Source organism: Monomorium pharaonis, chromosome 5 (genome assembly GCF_013373865.1).
Source record: "Monomorium pharaonis isolate MP-MQ-018 chromosome 5, ASM1337386v2, whole genome shotgun sequence".
Taxonomy (NCBI): domain Eukaryota; kingdom Metazoa; phylum Arthropoda; class Insecta; order Hymenoptera; family Formicidae; genus Monomorium; species Monomorium pharaonis.
The window spans coordinates 15,896-36,197 of NC_050471.1; the positions used below are offsets into that span (position 1 = coordinate 15,896).

Genomic DNA, 20,302 nt, shown 5'->3' on the forward strand with positions numbered 1-20,302 from the left:
TAATGAAACTTGGCGTAGAGAAAATAAATTTAGAAATTTTCCGTTTGTGATCAAAAACGATTTGAAAGGGTAAAACCACCCGTCAAATCTATTTAACTATGCTATTTATTAAAAAAATTTTTTTAATTTTTTGTTAAATGAATATATCCGCAAACAGCTTAGATATTTGCTGGCAATGCTTATATAACGCATATTTTGCTCGCAAATAGTATGACGCATATTTTATGTAAATAACAGGGTTGCTGTTTTAATTTAACTCGATATTTTAACTCGACGATAATACATTATCGAGTTTTAACAAGAACCACTTCATTTCTAGGTGACTTCGCTATTTACTTCGAGATGAAGCATTTCTCGTGAAAAAAATTCACCTACTGGGTGAATAAAAGGGGCTCGCCGACCAAGTACGATTGCACCATTCACATATATTATAATATTGGACTGATTAGACCAATATTTCATTTTTGTCGATCTTAATTTTGACAAGATTTGCTTTGTTCTTGCCACAAATTTGCTATTATATTGTGTACGGCAAAATTTGCTTTGTTCTTGCTACAAATTTGCTATTATGCTTTACTATTAAGTTTTACCCTGTTATTTGCACAAAATATGCATCATACTATTTACGACAAACCTTGCCAGCAAAAGCTAAGCTTTGCGGACACACCTTGTCGCAGTTTTGCTGCAAACTTTGGGCAAAATTTGCGTCATTTTGCTAGCCAGAAATATAGGTTATATTACAGCATATGACAAAAAATTATCATCAAGCTAACAACTTAGCTCTATTGTTTTGTTTATATTAAATATGTATCTAAAAATTATAAATTTATATGTATTTGAATGTAAAATAAGAAACAATAGATTTATGAATGGAAATTTTAAAATAAAATTTTACCATATACTTAAATAAATTTTAAACTTTTATCATTAAAACATTTATTTTCATGGGCACGTCTTTGTTTTTATAATTAAATTTTATTCTCTTTTTTTTGCACTTCGTAAATTTATTTCTCCCATACAGCACAGAAGCTTTCAGCAACATTGTTACATTATTACGAGTTGCGACGTAATATTGCAGAGACGCATAAGAAACATGCAATATCAATATACGCCGAAACGTTCCAATAATGTTGCAGAAATATTATAAAATTCCGAAAATATACATATTAAAAAATATGCATCAAGTGTTCCAATATACGTGCAACTTCGTGCAAGAAGACATTTGTGACATTTTTGAATAGTTTTGTGAAATTTAAATATTTGGACTTGAGTGCAATATTTATACCAAAGATTATGATCTTTTTGAGATTTATAAGAACAGTAAACTGAACAATTATCATATATAATTTTATTTTTTTATTTGAAAAATTGTTCAATTTACTGTTCTATTATAAATTTCAAAAAATGCAATTAATCGACTATAAATATTAATGCTAAAAAATTCATATATATGTATTCATTAATATTATTGTTTTTGACAATAATATTAATGAATGTGTGGTATGGTACAGTATGTACAAGCGTGGACGACATTTCACTCTGTAAGCAGGGGAGGGGTGGGCCTCGCTTTGCATGGAAAGTCAAAAACCCAATGGTATCAAAAACACGTGGGCGAGGGAGGGGCTTTCACCGCACCCCCTTCCTATTAGGTATTAACTAATAAAATTAATTAATAAAATTCGATTTGTATTAGATGAGTTATATAAAGTTTTTAACAACGTTGTTTTTATAAAAAACCATTATTTTTGTAGCAAAAATCAATAAGATATAAAATGTGTATTTTGATGAGATCTACAACTTTTATCCGAAATATTTTTTGAAATTCCCATTTACGGAAATAAATGGAAAAACCATGATTTTTATGATTTTTTCATTGTTTTCGCCATAAATATCAAATTTGTGCCAATTTGCACTATTCATTCGTATTCATCATATTCGTAATCGGCACGCCAAAATACGTAAAAATACATAGTTTCAAAAAATCGAGTTACCTAATCGATATTTCAGCCCAATATATTATTAAACAAACTTAAAAATAATTTAACATTTTAACTTTAATTTAATTTAATTTAAAGTATGTAAAATGTAGAACCATTCTTATTTTGACTTAATAAAAACTAAAGAAGGATGTTAAAAATAGACCGATTTTTGCCTTCGAAGGTATAAGTAAAAGGAATAGTGTTTTTTATAGATGTTGACCTTTTAAATACGAAAAAAATATTGAGAAGTTTGTGGGCGTTGGGGAACCGTGAAAATTGAACAAAAAGAATGTGGTAAATTGTAGAAAGAATAATATATTGGGCCATTACAAAACCCATATGAGTTTTTTTTGAAGATTGAAGGGAAGAAAGGTAAAAGAAGATATGTTTTGTGTGCGTTTGTAAGTGAAAATGTAAACAATTGAACTTCTGACTGTGTATATAAGTGTAAATAAGTTCTTTGATTTATTTATTATAACTTATGTTGTACATTTTGTAAACTTGCTACGATTTTGTGTAAACTATGTGTGAGTATACTTGTCCATTTCACTTTTCCAAAACTATCTTCTTATATCTTTCGCTTTTTTTAATCTCGTTTTCTGTCGAACCGGAACCGCAACGGGGATGCGACAAGATATTGTTTTCATTTTTCTTTTTTTGTTTTTTAATGTGTTGTATTTTTATTTTTATATTAGGTGTACAAATAAGTTTCCGCCGTTTGACAAAAGTTGGCGCCACCAGTAAGTTATGGTTAAAATTGTCAGATGTAAAACACCATTATCGTAAGGTTGAACATCTGTCAACAACAAAACTTTAAAATATTAGTAAATTTTTATCAGTACAATATATTCTTTTGTGTGCGAAAATGTCGAGTTTTGAGCCGAATAAGCGTCATTTGCGGGAACTTTTGATTTACTTCTTCAATTTAAAGAAATCTGCAGCTGAGGCACATCGATTGCTTGTAGAAGCATATGGTGAAGCTGCCTTAAGTGAGAGAATTTGTCGTGAGTGGTTTCAAAAGTTTAAGAACGGTGAATTTGACATTCGAAGATAAAGAACATAGCGGAAGGTCAAAAGTGTACGAAGACGCGAAATTGGAAGCATTATTTTGGATCAAGATTCGTGCCAAACGCAAAAAGACAAGCAAGCGATGGACAATACTTCGAATAAAACATAAGGTTCTGTTCTTGCACAATAAATGCCCAATTTTTGATAAAAAACGGCGGAAACTTATTTGTACATCTAATATATTTTTTTTGTATATTTCATTTTTCACTTTTTTTCACATTTTAATTAAATAAAAAGTAAAAAAAATTTTTTTAATAACATATATATACACAATCAAAAGTTCTTATTTAAATTATTTGCAGATTTCTGCAAGTATCTCCGTCCCCACATTTAATTGTTACATTTTCCCTTACAAATGCACACAAAACATACCTTCTTTGACCTTTTTTCCTTTTAACCTGCCAAAAAAACTCATATGGATGGATTTTGTAATGGCTTAATACATCACTCAAATTTCTACAACTTACTATATTCTTGTTCAATTTTACAGTGTTCCCCAACGCTCACAAACTTCTCAATATTTTTTTCGTATTTTCAAGGAGGTTAAAATCCATAAAAAACACTATTCTTTTTACTTACACCTTCGGGAGCAAAAATTGGCCCATTTTTAACATCCTTCTTTGTAGCCTTCCAATAGCCATATCTTTTGTTATTACTATTTACCGCGATAGAAAAGAAAGATAACATTTTTAACATGAGGATGACAAAACATGGCAAAATGCAAAACAGTGCTAAAAAAGTATGTGTGCGTGTGCTACATTTTAAGGAAGAAATAGACATGAAGATTATCCGTTAATGGAAATACAATTGATACAAAAAACAATCCTAAATAAAAACAGAAAAGTCAGAATTTTTGTTAATTTAATGTTATATTGATCTAGTTTATCATACTTTTAGTTCACAACATACGCCCTAATATTCGATAAATCAAACACGACAAACCATGATGATATAAATTATAAATAGTTGTAAACTTATTTTTAGGTCATTTTTTCACAATCGCTTACCTATCTTAAACCGTATAATATAACTAGATATAATGTAAGTAAACTAGATAAATGTAAGTAAACCATAAAATATATAATAATTGTGAGAAAGAATATGTGAAAAACGTAAAACAAGTCTTTACATGACAAAACTTTGTTTTTAATAAAAATCGAAAATTTAGTAATTAAATAATCAATGTTTCGTTCATCATTTCTTTAGCAATTGTATCATCTGTAACGGATCATATAACATTATTTTCACGGGTTTTTAGAATGAAAAAATTTAAGAAAGTTTGGTTTCTCTCTCTCTCTCTCTCTCTCTCTCTCTCTCTCTCTCTCTCTCTTTCTTTCTACAGATAGATATACAATTACATGAGTATGCAACGGATCGCGAACCTTAATCTGACGCTACTGTCTGCATTCTCAAACCATGGTAAACTGGAATCTGGTCGTGACCCAAATTGAAGAGCGTGACTTTCGACCTTAGAAGGCTCACCAACGCTTCCGGGATTGCGTTTTAGCCACACCGCTGTGATGACCGTGCCGGTGGATGCATTCAGCGCAATCACCCTTGCTTCTACCGCGTCGTCCACCGACATGAGCAACGACTTGGTCAGGGCATCTAAAAGAGCTGCACGATTCCGTTAGCGACTTTCTTTTTCATATTTCTGTTTTACTCCAAGAAATTTAGAGAGTACGTATATTACGAGGTTGTTTCTAAAATTTGTAAAATCGAATCTATGATCGCATTCACATAAATTCTAGTACCGTTTTTGAGCGGATGTCTACTCGAATATTCACGTGGATTTCGATACCAATCCACGTACCATTAACGTGAATATCACATACTGTTTTATTGGGGTAAGCAACAGGTAAAGTAAGAGAACTATATTGAGAGCACTAATTCTGGCTTCATCAAATGTTAAATATATAATTATCACGATTCTAGAAAAAACATTCTCTCTCTCTCTCTCTCTCTCTCTCTCTCTCTCTCTCTCTCCCTCTCTCTCTCTCTCTCTCTCTCTATGAAACAAAACTAGTCATCACTTAACTCACCGTTACGTTGTATCGCCTCAACTACTCCGAGATTCCGAAGCAGCATAGCGGTCATGTCGGCCTTTTGACGTGCTGTGTCATAACGTCTCGGGTCCAGAATGACATTAGTTGGAAGAGATTTAAATCCTGTCATACTGACGCAAACTTCGCCCAAGGAACCTGTCGATGCCGCCTCTATTACATCCAAAGCTTCCTCGATGGCCACCTTCGTAAGAACAGTACATTAATGAAAAAGAATAAAAAATCGCTTCATAGTCGAATGAAATAAGAGTTAATAACATAGAACTTATACTAATGGAAGCGGAATAGCGTATACCGTCCATATGCCGAAACTGTGTCCAACATCTGTGCGACAAGGATAGGTAGAACATGACTTGAGATGAAATGAGACAGAACTAGTTTTCTGTCTCATTTCATAACTTTTCCTCATAATGCGCATGAGTGGCCGTATTTGTAGGTATGAGACAGAACTAGTTTCTGTCTCACTTCTTGGACATACTTGTACGGGTTCTTTTCCACTTCTATTAGTATAAGTTCTATGGTTAATAAAGACAAACCCGTTTAGCATCCATCATGTCGTCATAAATAATTGTTGACATAGATGGTGTCAAAGATGAATCAGCCTTCGTCACCGCCATCATTGTCATGGTTGTCAGCATGGCAGCAAATAAGATCCAGAGCCAGGACTTGCCCATCCCGCGCCCTGGTCATTTGTTCTTGTAACAAAAACTCCAATGTTAAGTAGGAAATTATGACTAACAGTTATATGATAGTTTTATAACTTCAACTGGTGTCAATTTGTTTAATTAGTGGTTAACTTTGCTGGATCATACTGATACATACTACTGTCTTTCATAAACACTCAAGAGATATCAGATTCATAATAATTGTAAAATTTACTTATCTTTATTCTAAATTAATTTAGAAATCCGATATCTCTAAGATTTAAAAAATTTAATAAAACAGACATTTAAAACAGACAAGTAAATAATGAATAAAATTTTAATTCTGAAATCATCAAAAAATTATTAAAGTATGTAAATAAATGGTATATAAATTCAATTACTTAAAAGTAAAACATAAAATAAAATTTGGTAACTGTATACATTACTTCTTATTTGATTTGTTATATGAAAATACATCATAAAAATTTTATACTTTAATGATTAAGTTTAATGAAAACCTATATTAAAGTTATTCGTATATTATCTATAAAGTGTATCTTTAAAATATAAACTTTTGAGATTTCCATAGAACAAAAAATGTAATATGTAAAATAGCACTTATATATAAAAAGCTTTATAATAATAATTTGGCAATATAACATTGGTAATAAAACATTATGTTCAAGTGTTATATTACTATTTATCTCTTATAATCAGTAAATAACACAGTTATAAAATAGTTTTAAAATACAGTTTTATTATAGTTATAAAAAGATATATAATCTCAATGTTATTAAGAGATAACAGTCGTATTGTGTATTATATTTTGTAAATTATATTTTGTGTTTGCTGGGCGTAAATAATAAATATTGTGAAAAGATCACAATAACTTATGTACAATTCTGAAATTCGAAGCTAGAGAATTTTACTCTTACAAAAAAAAACATTTAAATATTTAATATTTGCACTCAAATTTAAGTGTTAATACTCAATTTTAAGAGTTTATACTGTAAGAGGTTATAGTAACTTGGAGTATTTACACTAAAAATTGAATGTTTATAGTCAAACATTGGAGTGTAAAACACACAACCCACTCGGCATGTAATGTTTTTAAACTATTTTATTTGAAATGTTACACTGTATACGGGAATATCACAGAAATATTTCACGACTATTTCTGCAACACTTCTGCAATGTCCACGATCATTTCAAGTGCAATCTTTTTGAAAGATTTTAGTAATATTTTGATAATATTACTGAAATATTTCTGAAACATATCTATGCAGATAGCAAAAACATTTCAGAAAATATCTTAAATACATTTTATCCAAGAAATTGCAGATACACTTAAAAAATATGTTTGTAATATAATAATAATAATTAAAACAAGATCGATGAAATTGTTAAATGTGAAGATAAAAATGAAATTGCCCATATTGGTTTATAGCGGGTTTTTGGTACTGAATAATTTGTGTAATTTTTACTATTTCTTATGAACTATGTCGCATTCTTGTCAGTCTATATTTAGTGACTGTTTCAAGACCAATAAAATACGCACAGTTCATATATATGAGTTAAAAATAATAAAAATTATACCAAAATTTTTTAGCACCAAGATCTGTTATAAATTAATATAGGCGATCTTATTTGTATATTTATTTTTGACAGTTTCATCGGTCCTATTTCAATTATTATTATTGTATTACAATAATATTTTTTAAATTTAAGCAATCTTATTTTTATGTACTATAACAGTTTTAAAATAAACATATTAAAAAAATGTTTATTACATTGATTATGTTAATAAAGGTTTACTTTAATAAAGGTTTATAGATTTGCATTATTATAGAAATTTGTAACAGAACACTTCCATTTTGTCATAATTTTTTAAAACTTTATTTTGTTTTAGTAACATTAAAAAAAAGATATTCATTTTATAACATTACAAAAAAGTAATATATCGTAAAAAGAGACTTGTTACATGAGAAAATAATAAAAAAAGATAAATAAATATTTAGAGTAAATGCTCTAAAGTGTACAATAGCTAGAAAGATAGAAAAGATTGAAGTAAAAGTCTCATATTATTTTGCAATGTTGCAATAGTAATCAAGATATTAATTTTTTAACTTATATGAATGAAAACGCATCGAAGAAACTATAAGTGTTGAAAAGGTAATATCTCAGTAATTATTGCAATAAAGTATTAAATATTTATAAAGTATTAAATAAAATAATATATGCACATTAAAATAAAGTATTTTTTTATTGTTTATTTCATGTATACTTTAATGTTATCATTATTAACTACATAATTATATAGAGAATAGGTTTTTATGTCAATTTTAAACATTCAAAAATGTTTCTGAATCATTATATTTGCAATATTTCTTGTGCAGTATTGCAGAAATTCATTTTCAGCAATTTAAATTTTTATTACATACACAATCCTTTAGAAATTTTTTAGAAATACTTTAAATGCAATGTTGCGTTTGATATTTTGCAGAAATATTCATTGTGTAAGAAATATTGATATTACTTTATAATTTTCCAGAAATATTTTTGAAATAATGCATTTGTCACATTTCTTTTGTAATATTACAGAGCCATACAAATATGAAAGCAAACTTTTTTATCTTCTCTCAAAGATTTCAGAAATATTGCATTTGCATTATTATAAAAATATGGTACAGATTTATTTTTTAAATATTTCACATGCAAAGTTACAATTAAAATATTAACAAAATATTTATGTACCATTTTCAAATATTACTATATTTCAACAACATTACTTGCCGAGTGAGAATTGAATGTTCACACGCAAGTTTGTGCATAAATATTAAAATCTAAAAGTTTCTTACTCTCCATACTTAGATGACACTCAATAGATGAGTTAATTCTAAACTTTTAAGTGTTAGTCTCAAGATTAAGCAAATCTCAAGAGTTTACTTGTTAACTCATTAATCATTGATTTATGTCTCATCTCTGTTATCAATTTCGATGTGCAAAATATCAATCGTAAGATTATCGCAGTTATGCAGACAGTGTGTTAACATCAGCGATTCTTAACATTGACTCTTATTTTATGAATTTTAATCCCATAACGAAATTCTACCCAGACAACACATGTCCAAAATCTTTTAGACGTCTTATGTCATATTTTTTAAAAGATATCTAAAAGACGTCCAAAAGACGTCTTTATGACGTCTTATGTCCCGATTTTGGACATTGTATTGTCTGGATATGTTTCATGTGCATTTCTTGTTTAGAGACATGTAAATCTGTGAGTCTATATAGAGCTTTATTCGTTTTAAATTATTATAATGCTAAAATCTCTTTCTTTTTGTAAGAAAACAGTAATTGTAACCATGGATTCACTAAACATTAATGTTTCTGTACAGGTAATTTTTAAACTGAAATAACCATTTGTACTTGATAAAAAAACTCTAAGTCGAAACGTAATTATTATCGTCGTGTAATTATTAATAAATAAAGTATTTTGTCAGTCTAATCGACAAAAAACCGCATATTTATGTTCATTACTACTAACAACACTTCTACTTTTATCTCATTCAGTATTAACACTGAAATATTAAATATGAACACCCGTAAACATTTGAACACTTAATTGCATAAAAATTTTTTAAGTAAATGCAGTAAATGAGTATTGCAATTGCAATTTAATTAAACCTGTGTTCTTAAATCTTTGATTACTGTAATTTTCACTACTCAAAAAGGACTTAAAGGACTTTGTCCTAACCTTAATGTAAAATGGCTCAATGAAATTAGCTAAAATTATAATATATTGTTCTCCTTGATGTCGTGAACAAAAGTCTTAATGGTCACAACGTTCTAAAATCTGTAGTTTTTTAGCTACAAAAGGTCAAACTATCAATATATAATCTCTATGGCAAAATGAACGCAGATTATTAGTTATACGGTGTGCGTGTGTGTTTGCGTGGGTGTTCCTGTGTTTTTGTGCGTACTTTGCAAAACACCCACGCAAACACACACCCAGACTGTATAACTAATAATTTGCGCTCATTGCCATAGAGACCATATATCGATAGTTTGAGCTTTTGTAGCTCAAAAACAGATTTCAGAGCGTTGAGACTTTTGTTCGGGACATCAAGAAGAACAACATACTATAATTTTAGCCAATTTCACCGAGCCATTTTCCATAAGGTTAGTACGGGGTTCTTTAGAGTCAAAACGTTATAGTTATTTATTGAATAAAGTATACAGTTTAGTCGATTAAAAGTAATCTAATTTTTAATAATTATTACTGGTGGTTATATTAAAGATATTTATTTTTTCATTAATATGAAAAATACTGATAAATAATAGATATGCCATAAAGGTAATGATAGTACTACCCTCCCTCTCGCCAATGTTAAAAAGTAATGGTTATAACGAACAGTTAATTAACAAAAATGGTTACTAATATTATTCATTTTGACCATTAAAAAATACTTTAAATTAACATTTTATTTCGAAGTATAAACTATAAAGCGCTAGTTTATTCATTGAACTGTGTATTTAGCTTATTCTTATTTTCAACTTGAGAGTTAATATAATGTAGATGCTAAACTGCTCTTCAAACTTGATCGAGGTCGATAATGTAGAGTCATTTGTGCACGTCATTAACAAAATTTTGTATGTATTTATTTTATAGATTTAGAAATCCTTTTCCAGAATTAAAGTTTATGTATTAATATCAGCTTATAAATTAAATTTCATACCAAGAATTAAAAAAATTTTTTCAGATTGCTCTTTTGAGACACGAAATGTTTATCAATGCGTATCTTTTTTTTTAAGACGTCTACACTCAATCTGAAAGCATAGTATTGTTCCTTAATGTTCACTCGTGTACGGACATGACTTGATTTATACGTACAAGGTGTAATAAAACAACTTTTATATCAAGCACATTTTGTTACGAGTTCACGCCAGAAGCCAACAATTAAAAAATTTTTTTGGGGTTTTTCGTATAAAATCGTTACGTGCGTATATTGTTATTGTCTATACTTTAATTGTGGAGAAGGATTTTTAATTCTGTAAATGCAATAAAAAGATTGGCATTAGTAAAAATTGATAAAATTAAGGATTATATTCAAGTTAAGAATACATTTTTAAGTATCTAAAATAACACTTAACCCTTCATATATACACTTATATTTTTGCATATTGCATGATTGCCACCCATGGCGATTTAAACAGTTATATCTTCTAAAATATTTATGCTAAAATTCTGAAAAAATTCATGGCTTAACTTTAATGTTTATAGAAAGTATTTACATACTTTTGGTATTAAGAAATTTCATATTTAAAAAAATTATATTTTGTGATTTATAAAAAAAGTGAGTTTTCTTAAAAATAATAAAAATTACGAAAGTTACAAAAAAAGGACCCCGCACAATTTATAAAAAAAAAGCTCGGTCAATTTCCTTGAATGTTTTATATATTGTAGTACTTATAGCTCTAATGAAAAATTATAGTTTGTGCGACCTTTCTATGGGTGCTTTCCATTTAGTAACACAAGTCGACACAAGCATCGTTCTATCTTTTTTTTATGTTCAATGAGTAACAAAGCTAGAACGATACTTGTGTCAATTTGTGTCACTAAATGGAAAGCACCCTATGTCTAGTTTCGGAAAAATTTTTGAAAATTGCTATTTTAAGGTTTACTGCGTGCGTTGCACTTGTCAACTTGCTCGCATATGTATATATACACATATATCTGCATGTATAAATGTCGTGACACTCTCTGTGTGTGTGTATGTGCGCGCGTGCGCGCGCATGTGTAAATCCTACTCTTGGCGTTACTCAGAATCAACGGCGTGGATGTGGCAGAAATCTGATCCCGTGTGTGTGTGTGTGTGTGTGTGTGTAAAGGGGTATGTTAATTAATATTACAACGTTATTATTTATTAATGAGTATTAGATCGTTTGGATTTTGCTTATCTCTGCTGTAACACACACACACACACAGCAGCAGAGAGAGTTTAGAGTCAAAAAATGCTACGGGAGTGATGAACCGTGGGATTCTTATCTGTGCTGTAACACACACACACACACACACGCGCGCGCGCGCGCGCGCGCGTGTGTGTGTGTGTGTGTGTGTGTGTGTGCGAGCAAGTTAACAAGTGCGAACGCACGCAGTAAACCTTAAAATAACAATTTTCAGAAATTTTTATCTCCGAAACTAGACATAAAAAGGTCGCACAAATTGTAATTTTTCATTAGGGCTATAAGTACTACAATATATAAAAAATTCAAGGAAATTGACCGAGCTTTTTTTTCATATAAATTGTGTGGGTTCCTTTGTAACTTCCGTAATTTTTATTATTTTTAAGTCAAAATTTAGCATTTTATTATTAAAATGTTTATTTTTTAAAGAAAAAAATTGTCTCGTAATTAATCGTATATACACACGAGGTGATAGACACTCAATATTCACTTCAGATGGCTGCCAGAAGCTAACTAACACTTATTTTGCAAAGTGAAATCAAAACATAGCTGGACTCCAAACTATAATTTGATGGCGACACTAATTTTATTTATTACGGTACTTAAAAAGTACACAACGCTGAATTTTAGTTATAGGTGGTAACCACCCAGTGTGTATACGAAGTTTTTAATTGAGTATTATTTTTGCTGTTTTTTTTTTTAGTGTTTTTCCGTAAAAGTAGATTCTTACAAAACTGTATCATGAAAATGTCTTACTTCACTGTAATTATCTTACCCCCGGCGATAACATTCAAGTGGCGTGTCCGCGACCCTTTCTCGTAATGGGTCGCTTGTACGCTCTTGTTGACAATCATCCAGGCATATTTTTGCCTGTAATCTTTCAATCCTCTCAATTTTCCATCGAGAAAATAATGATGTGGGCACCTTCGCACCTATGTTAAGAAACAAATAACGCAAAATAGTAAACAGCACGTTTCATCTCACAACCATACGTCGTTATCAACCGCGATCACAATTGATCTCTGAATTAATTAGTTGAAATAATTAACCAACAAAACGAAGACACCCTCCTTCTTCCTCCTTTCTGCACTAAAGAATTTTGCTATTTTAAACTAAATAGAATACACGTCTCGGACAGTGTTGGGAATACTGATACGCTAATCGACAGTCCAGTCACACGATTTCGTCTTGTTTCCTCGGCGTAAAATAGAATAATCGATGATATATAAAAAAGTCCATTTTCCAGTGACTTAACTTTGCCTTTGACAAGTGACACGTAAGGTTCGCTCAACCTTGAATAAACTTCAACAATCCCTTCGATCCTCTGCTTTACTCGCATCCGCATGGCCATTTGAGTTGCGTTGCGCGATTTTATATTCCAAACGAGATAAAAATATTTCCTCTTGGAAAACGCTTGAGAGTGCAAGAGAAAAAGAGAGATACAATACGGAAAGATAACATAATTGCAATAGCATTGTAGAAATTTAATGTAAAATTACAATATTGTAAAAATGTTGTAAAATATTAACATCACAGCTGTAACATCACAACAATGATAAAATCGCTTTTAGAAGTATGGCAATATTGCGAAAATATTACAGTATAGTATTCTGAATGTACATATAAAAATATTAGCATGTTTTTTTTTTTATTATTTTATCATTGTTTTAAGTTCTAATAAATCATAAAAATAGAATGACGAAGAAGCACCTTAAGGGAATGCTGATGTTAGCAATTTTACTGATTGAACTCCACTTACACACATATAATACATATATACCATCTACGAAACATTAACAGGTTTCTATATACCACAAAAATGTTTAAAATTTTAAGTACACACACACACACACACACACACACACACACACACACATTATCAAACATTATTTATATTCTCTTAAATAAAACCAATACAAAGTATAACTTGTTTAATAAAAAAACAAAACTTTGATGTCATTTCATTTATTTTTATTTTTGAACTTTATTATTAAGGGAAAATTCGCTCTTTCATTTTATTAGAAAGTGAGTGAAAAATCTCATAATGCTGTACCTTTTATTCAATGCGTTTCTTAATTATAAGAAATAAACTTCTGCTGCGTCCAGTTGCGTAAAAGTTTCGTTCATGTAAGTCACATTTCTGATCAGTAAGAAATCGATACGCGCGACGTTATTTCAACCACCGATTGAGTGACGACCGACGCAATGTCTGGTACAACAATTTTTGAAATATAATGCCGTTCGTTATCACGATTTATAGTATTTTTCTGGCACGACAAAGTCGTATTGTCCGTTGGAGACGGACGCTGTAGCATCAGTAGAAAACGATCGATGCAGCCACTGGCATGGCACAGCTACCCCCAGAATTCGCATCCGCATCCCTCTCTTCGAACTTCACTCCTTTCACATCGTATCTCTCTCTCTCTCTCTCTCTCTCTCTCTCTCTCTCTCTCTCTCTCTCTCTCTCTCTCTCTCTCTCTCTCTCTCTCACACTTACTCACTCACTCTCCCCTTCTCTTCTCTCCTAACTTTATTTTACGCGATACTAAAACGTGTATCAAAGAGAGAGAAACAAGAATTTAGTCTGCAATCTAGCATTCATAATTTACATTTATTCGCGCTGTTCCTCTTTTCATAACATTTTGCAAATTTATTTTAATGATTTGTTAATTCAAATTATCTTAATGATGCATAAATAGTCTTAAATTCACTTTAAATAATCTGTAATTCGTGTAAAATTTTAGGATAAAATTTTATTTATAATGTGAATATATATATGCGCGCGCGCGCGCGTGTGTGTGTGTGTGTGTGTGTGTGTAAAATTTAATACATTAAATTTAATACTATAATATTTTATATATTATAGTAAAATTTTCCAAATGTTTTCCATATTATATGTAACATGAAAAAATCAAGAATACAGTCCTCTCCTAAATTTTGTCACGAATTACATAGCTGTCCAAAAGGTAAATTTTTTATATTACACGTGAAACAATGAAACTTACGCGTAGAAATTGTACAGAAGTGTATCCGAATGTAGCAAGTCAAAGCTACTACACGTAAGCGGAGGATGTCTCTCCATTCACAGGAACCGTGATACTTCACCGATCACTGAAATATTAATAATATAATGCACACGTATATGCACATTTAATTAACGCAGCCGACTATTATAACATAACTATAAGTGATCGCTTTTTTAAATCGATAAACCTGAATATCTTGGCAGTTGTTACGTTATGTGTATGTACATACATGCGTGGATGGGTGTGTGTGTGTGTGCGTGTGTGTGTGGAAAATTTCAAATTTCAAAATACTCTGATTTGATTGTTGTTTTTATTGACACTGTCATATCCCAGACACAGTCCAAAATCAGGTCAAGAAACATTTTAAAGATATCTTAAAAAGATACTTTGTAAAATCGTTTTTTAAAACATTTAAGAAATATCTTTTGGTCCGATTTTTTGTTTCGTCTTGTCTAAATATTACATTCTGTAAAAAAATTACGTGACAAACGTTACGAAAAATCGAAATTTTATCGCTTCGTCCGGTTTTCTACTGGCAGATATCGAGAAATCAACTGTATTAACTTAGAAAAGTAAAATCAACGTATGCAAAGCGTGTCGCGTGCACGCAAAAAGCACGCACAAAAAATTGTTTAACACCACATTAAAAAAGATAGCCTATGTGTATATTCTTTAAACGTAATTTTATATTTCCAAAAATGTCCTCTGTTATCTTCTACGGAAGTAATCTATTATATAACGCAGGTATCACAAAATATGCCAAAAAAATTAGAATATCATAGCGAAACGATAAAGATGAGTGACAGAATCAAGAGAACAGCAGGTTCATTGGAATGCGTATCGTACCCAGCAACAGTGAATAATCGCCCCACTTACCCTCGGCATTTAACGCGCTCCTCACTTCCCACGAATCAAGAGATCCTGAGAGACGATTATCGACAAGCTGGAGAAAATGCATGTGATTTATCAACATTGTGTGTATGACAACAGGGACACAGCACGGAGTATAGCCGGCGTACCAGGAGCTACGAAATCTTTTCCAAGAGTGAGCGAAGTCAGAGTAACTGGACTCAATCGTGATATGACAAGGACTCAGCTGTATCACCGGGACCGGAGCCGGGACCGGGGATCTCCCCATTATCGGGGCGTGCGCCCTTCATGCGAAATCAAACATCGCTCTCGCTCTGATACGTTCGCAGCATGGCGCGGGAGAGAAGCGGAAGCTAAGCTTGCGAGGAAACGATACTGATCCGAGAATAAAATTTAAGAAGATGGGGAGAGAAAGCGGATGCAAAGAAAATCGAGAAATTATTCACATTAATCGAACCATCTATCTAATGATTTCTAACAGAAACCAATTTCATCCCGTAGCTTTCTTGGCTCCTCTGGCTCTGACACGTCGTGCGAAACTGTGGACGCGACACTTGCGCATGTCATCCCGTTAATAGTATTAGAAGTATATAGGTTCAGCGCGGGCGCAACTCTCTCTCTCTTTCTCTCTCTCTCTCTCTCTCTCTAATCTCTTTTCTTTTAAATAAAATGCATACTCTGTCAGATAGGTAAGGTACGCAAACAGACGCGAGCTACTTAACTTTTTACTTTTTACTTCTTAAAAATAAATTACAATGATAATTGAATAGATAATATCTATACAAATTTGACAGCTATCAAAATTCAATTGCAATGACAGCTACTCTTGGAACACAAAGTAAGCGCAGCGAGAGAACAAATCAGCATCGCGAAAAAGAGGCAACCAGTGTCGGTCCTGGCGGAGGGCAAACGCGTGCCCTGCACGCGGGCGGCCGGTTTAAAGGGGCGGCCAAAGGCTGCCCTCAGAGTCTTAATGTTTCATAAAAATTAAAAAACAAAGTCTCCCAATTTGTAAAACGTTTTCGTTTGTAGTTAAACTGTTACCAAAGATAATTGCAATAAAATGATACTTTGTCAGTTTTCAACATAAATGCGTTTAAATTTTAATAAGATTTACAAGATTTTTCAGACACCGTTATTTTTAGCCATTTACATCGATAAAGCTTTCTTATGTTGAAGTCTAATGTATGATATATATATATATATATATATATATATATATATATATAATTTTAAAAAACTTGGATTATACGCTTTAATTGTAAGTATAGCACATACATATATTATTATACTACTTTTTTATCGAGCTTTAATTTGGACTTTGTCGCATTCGGAGCCAGTAATTACTAGGCGCATCACATCAAGCTATTCGTGTATCATGACTGTTTGTCACATCCTTATTGTTATATATCATTGGGAGCTTTGCAGCAAGAGACACAAATTGACACAGCAATAATTTTATCCTTGTCTCTTACTGAATATCAAACAAAGACAGAAATACTACTGTGTCAATTTGTGTCACTTGCTGGAAAGCTCCCTATATATCCTTTTAGATCAACAGTCATGATACATGAAAAGCTTGATGTGATGCACCTGGTTATTACTGATCCCGAATGCGGCTTATTTCATATAAAAAAGCATTATTGACGCTTTCTGTACATATACGTATATTGCTACAAGATTCTATATTGTATAAAATCTTTAAACTAGCTTATTTGCAGCAAAGTAACGGTAGGAAGCTGGCTCACACGGCTGGTCTGCAAACGGGCGTAGTCATCCACCTGAATAGAAAGCTAATAAGTCATCTCACACACACGCAAATCTACGATAAGCTTATTAATGTCAACGGCGACGATATCATTCTATCTGTTATACGAAGTCACGAGATCGCGTGACAACAGCGGCAATAATGATATTTATTTATCAAAAGCTTATTTTTCAAATATTCGAACTTGATGTCACGTGACAATAGCGCGCAAACAAAAATAAAAAAGTCTGGCATGACACGCTGTAAAGGTGAAAGACGAGTCAAATAAAATTGATGGAAAATACCGACGAGATGAGATTTTTAAGCCACACATGTTCGAACTTATAGCACGCCTTGGCCTGACCTCTCCGGCCACACATCTGGCACACATCAAGTGAAGACGATCAAGGCCTGAATGGTAGAATTGCGAAATTGTGCCGGCGATCGGTCCATGTGATCGAGCAATTAGTCAATTATCGATTAAACGCAGCGGAATGCAAATGCAGCGAGCAAGAGAGACGCGGTTCAGGTGAAATGCGTTATGTATATTCACATAATTTATTTTTGTTTCAATATATTAAATAATGTTTATATAGAACGCGCGCGCGCGCACGCACGCACACACACACACACACACACACACACACACACACACACACACAATATATGATTCGCATTATAATTATTATCGTAATAATTCGATGTACACGCCATTTCAATATATAATTTACACAAACATTATTATACAATATATAAACATAGCTTTTCGCACGCTTTCGCCTCTTTTGAGTATACACCCGTGCATTTATACACAAAAAAACTTTATTACGCTCATTTTTCATCATTTTACCTCGTGTTTTATAATCATCATCGTCGTCGTTATCATAGGCAACGCAAGACAAAGTTTCAAGCTTAGATTCGTAAATTATTAAAGTAGAAAAAAGAAAAGAAAAAGAAAAAATAACTTTAAAAATTGTAGGATTGAAGAAACATAGGATGTCACGCGCTATGATTACAAGTAACGATCTAACGTTACACAATCACTAAATGCCTAGACTGTCTTCATGTTCTCAGAGCTGTGGACACTAGATGTATCTAACGGATGAGGAATTGGGTCTTTTTTATCATGTATTCGCGCATGCTAATTCTATTTTCTATGTATAATAATAAGTGAGGACTGTCCCGTTCCGCGAAAATTAATAACATGCATGTCCCTCATGATCAAGTCGTAGATGTGGCATGTCTATGATGAAAAGTTTAATATATGTTCTAAAATATTAAGTATTATTACAGCAAGGATTTGCGAAAAATAATAAAAATCATAAAAAGAATTTTAAGGCCGGTATTCATAGTCCATTTTTAACCATTCTCTTTGAAGATCATCTTAAGTACACTCTTAAGACGCGATTATGGCTTAAATTCAAAATTATTTCAAGTAATACCTTAATGCTAATACGGCTTTGATTGGTAATATCTCAAGATAATATTTAAGATTAAACAAGAACGTTCGTAGGGAAGGAGAAGACAAGGAGCACTTGCCCTTTCCTTCTAAAAAATCCTATGGAAGTCCTTGATCTTAAATATAAGATATTTATTCAAATATAAAATATTCAACTATGAATGGTTTATATCTTAAGATTATGCTTAAGAGATGATCTTAAATATAAGAACAGACTGTAAATATCAACCTAAAAAAATCTTGCTTTATCGTAAACTTTATCGTGAGCATATAAAAAAGATGATACTACGCATGTTTGTCATTAAACTCTTTTAGTTTTCATATTATCTATTTCTCTAGCGATACAACAGCTCCACGCAAAGACGGAAACAATTGTAGGAGGAATTCAAAGAATTCAATATAATTTTTGTAGCAGAAAATAAAGCAATTGCGAAGCTTAACAGATACAATGTCTGTTGCAATTAATCGTTAATTAATTAACACACATTACTGCTCGCAATCTCAGGTAGCAAACACAAGTCATTTTGACGTCAAATTTTGGTCATATTGGTACGAATAATGTCATATAACCAAAATGTAACCGTGACATTAAAATGACGGTAGAATGATGTTATTCAATAACGTCTTTATGACGTAATATTTTGGTCTTATTTCTTGCCGTTATTCCATGACGTTATTAGAACGTCATAATTTAATCCTACTTCTTGGTTAACAAATATAATATTTTTGATTTTAAGTTTTTATTTTTTAATTTATATAAACGTAATCAAAACATATATAAACAAAAACTTTTAAAAATTAAGTATTAATTATTATTTAGAGATTAACTAAACAACACTGTTAATAATAATTAATGTAATATTTTATATAGTTAATACTATTAATATTTTAGAATTACATAATTTATTTTTATCAAAAAGACAACAAAAACATTTTTATATGTTATTCTACATATTATTTCGCATATGTAAAAATCAGTAAAAAAAACTGTAAATTTATATTTATTTATAAAAATATTATTTAACTATACATGTTTCATCTTTCTGACATCTTTTAAACTGATCTATAACAAATATGTATTCATAAGCATCAAGTGTTCATAGATTATCACGAAGTGTTAAGTTGCATACGATCTTCGAAGTCAAACATCGTCAATTTCACAATTGAACAGTTGGAAGGGTGACCGTTTTTCTGATCGTATAAGTTAAACAGTGTGATAAATAGGGTGTAATTGTGGTTTACATGGTCGCGGTATGTGTAGTGCACCATTACGATGAAAGATTATTTTTGTAATGTAGATGCAAGTGCTGGATAAGACATGTATCCGAAATAATTTGTGAAATGTCAAAGTAACGGCGGATCACTACCTGGAATAGTCATAAAAATGACGTTAAAATGACGTCTTGTGTTTGCTACCTTGGATGTTAGTTTGTTAATTGACTGTGAGTCAATCGATCTCAATAAATTTACACTTTGGTA

At 31.3% G+C, this 20,302-nt stretch overlaps 1 protein-coding gene across 13 annotated transcripts in view; it reads right to left on the reverse strand.

The window, feature by feature from the left end:
- The window catches only part of LOC105834578 (probable G-protein coupled receptor CG31760), a gene marked incomplete at its 3' end in the record, with an annotated part of 28,247 nt that extends 12,067 nt beyond the window's left edge, over positions 1-16,180 (reverse strand). Inside the window, 6 exon segments of one of the 13 annotated variants that reach the window (XM_036286573.1) lie at positions 4,430-4,664; positions 5,090-5,294; positions 5,647-5,805; positions 12,497-12,653; positions 14,727-14,832; positions 16,075-16,178. In XM_036286573.1, coding sequence (XP_036142466.1) covers positions 4,430-4,664; positions 5,090-5,294; positions 5,647-5,784 — 578 coding nt within the window. 13 annotated transcript variants of the gene reach the window in all.
- Positions 16,181-20,302: the final 4,122 nt, after the last annotated feature.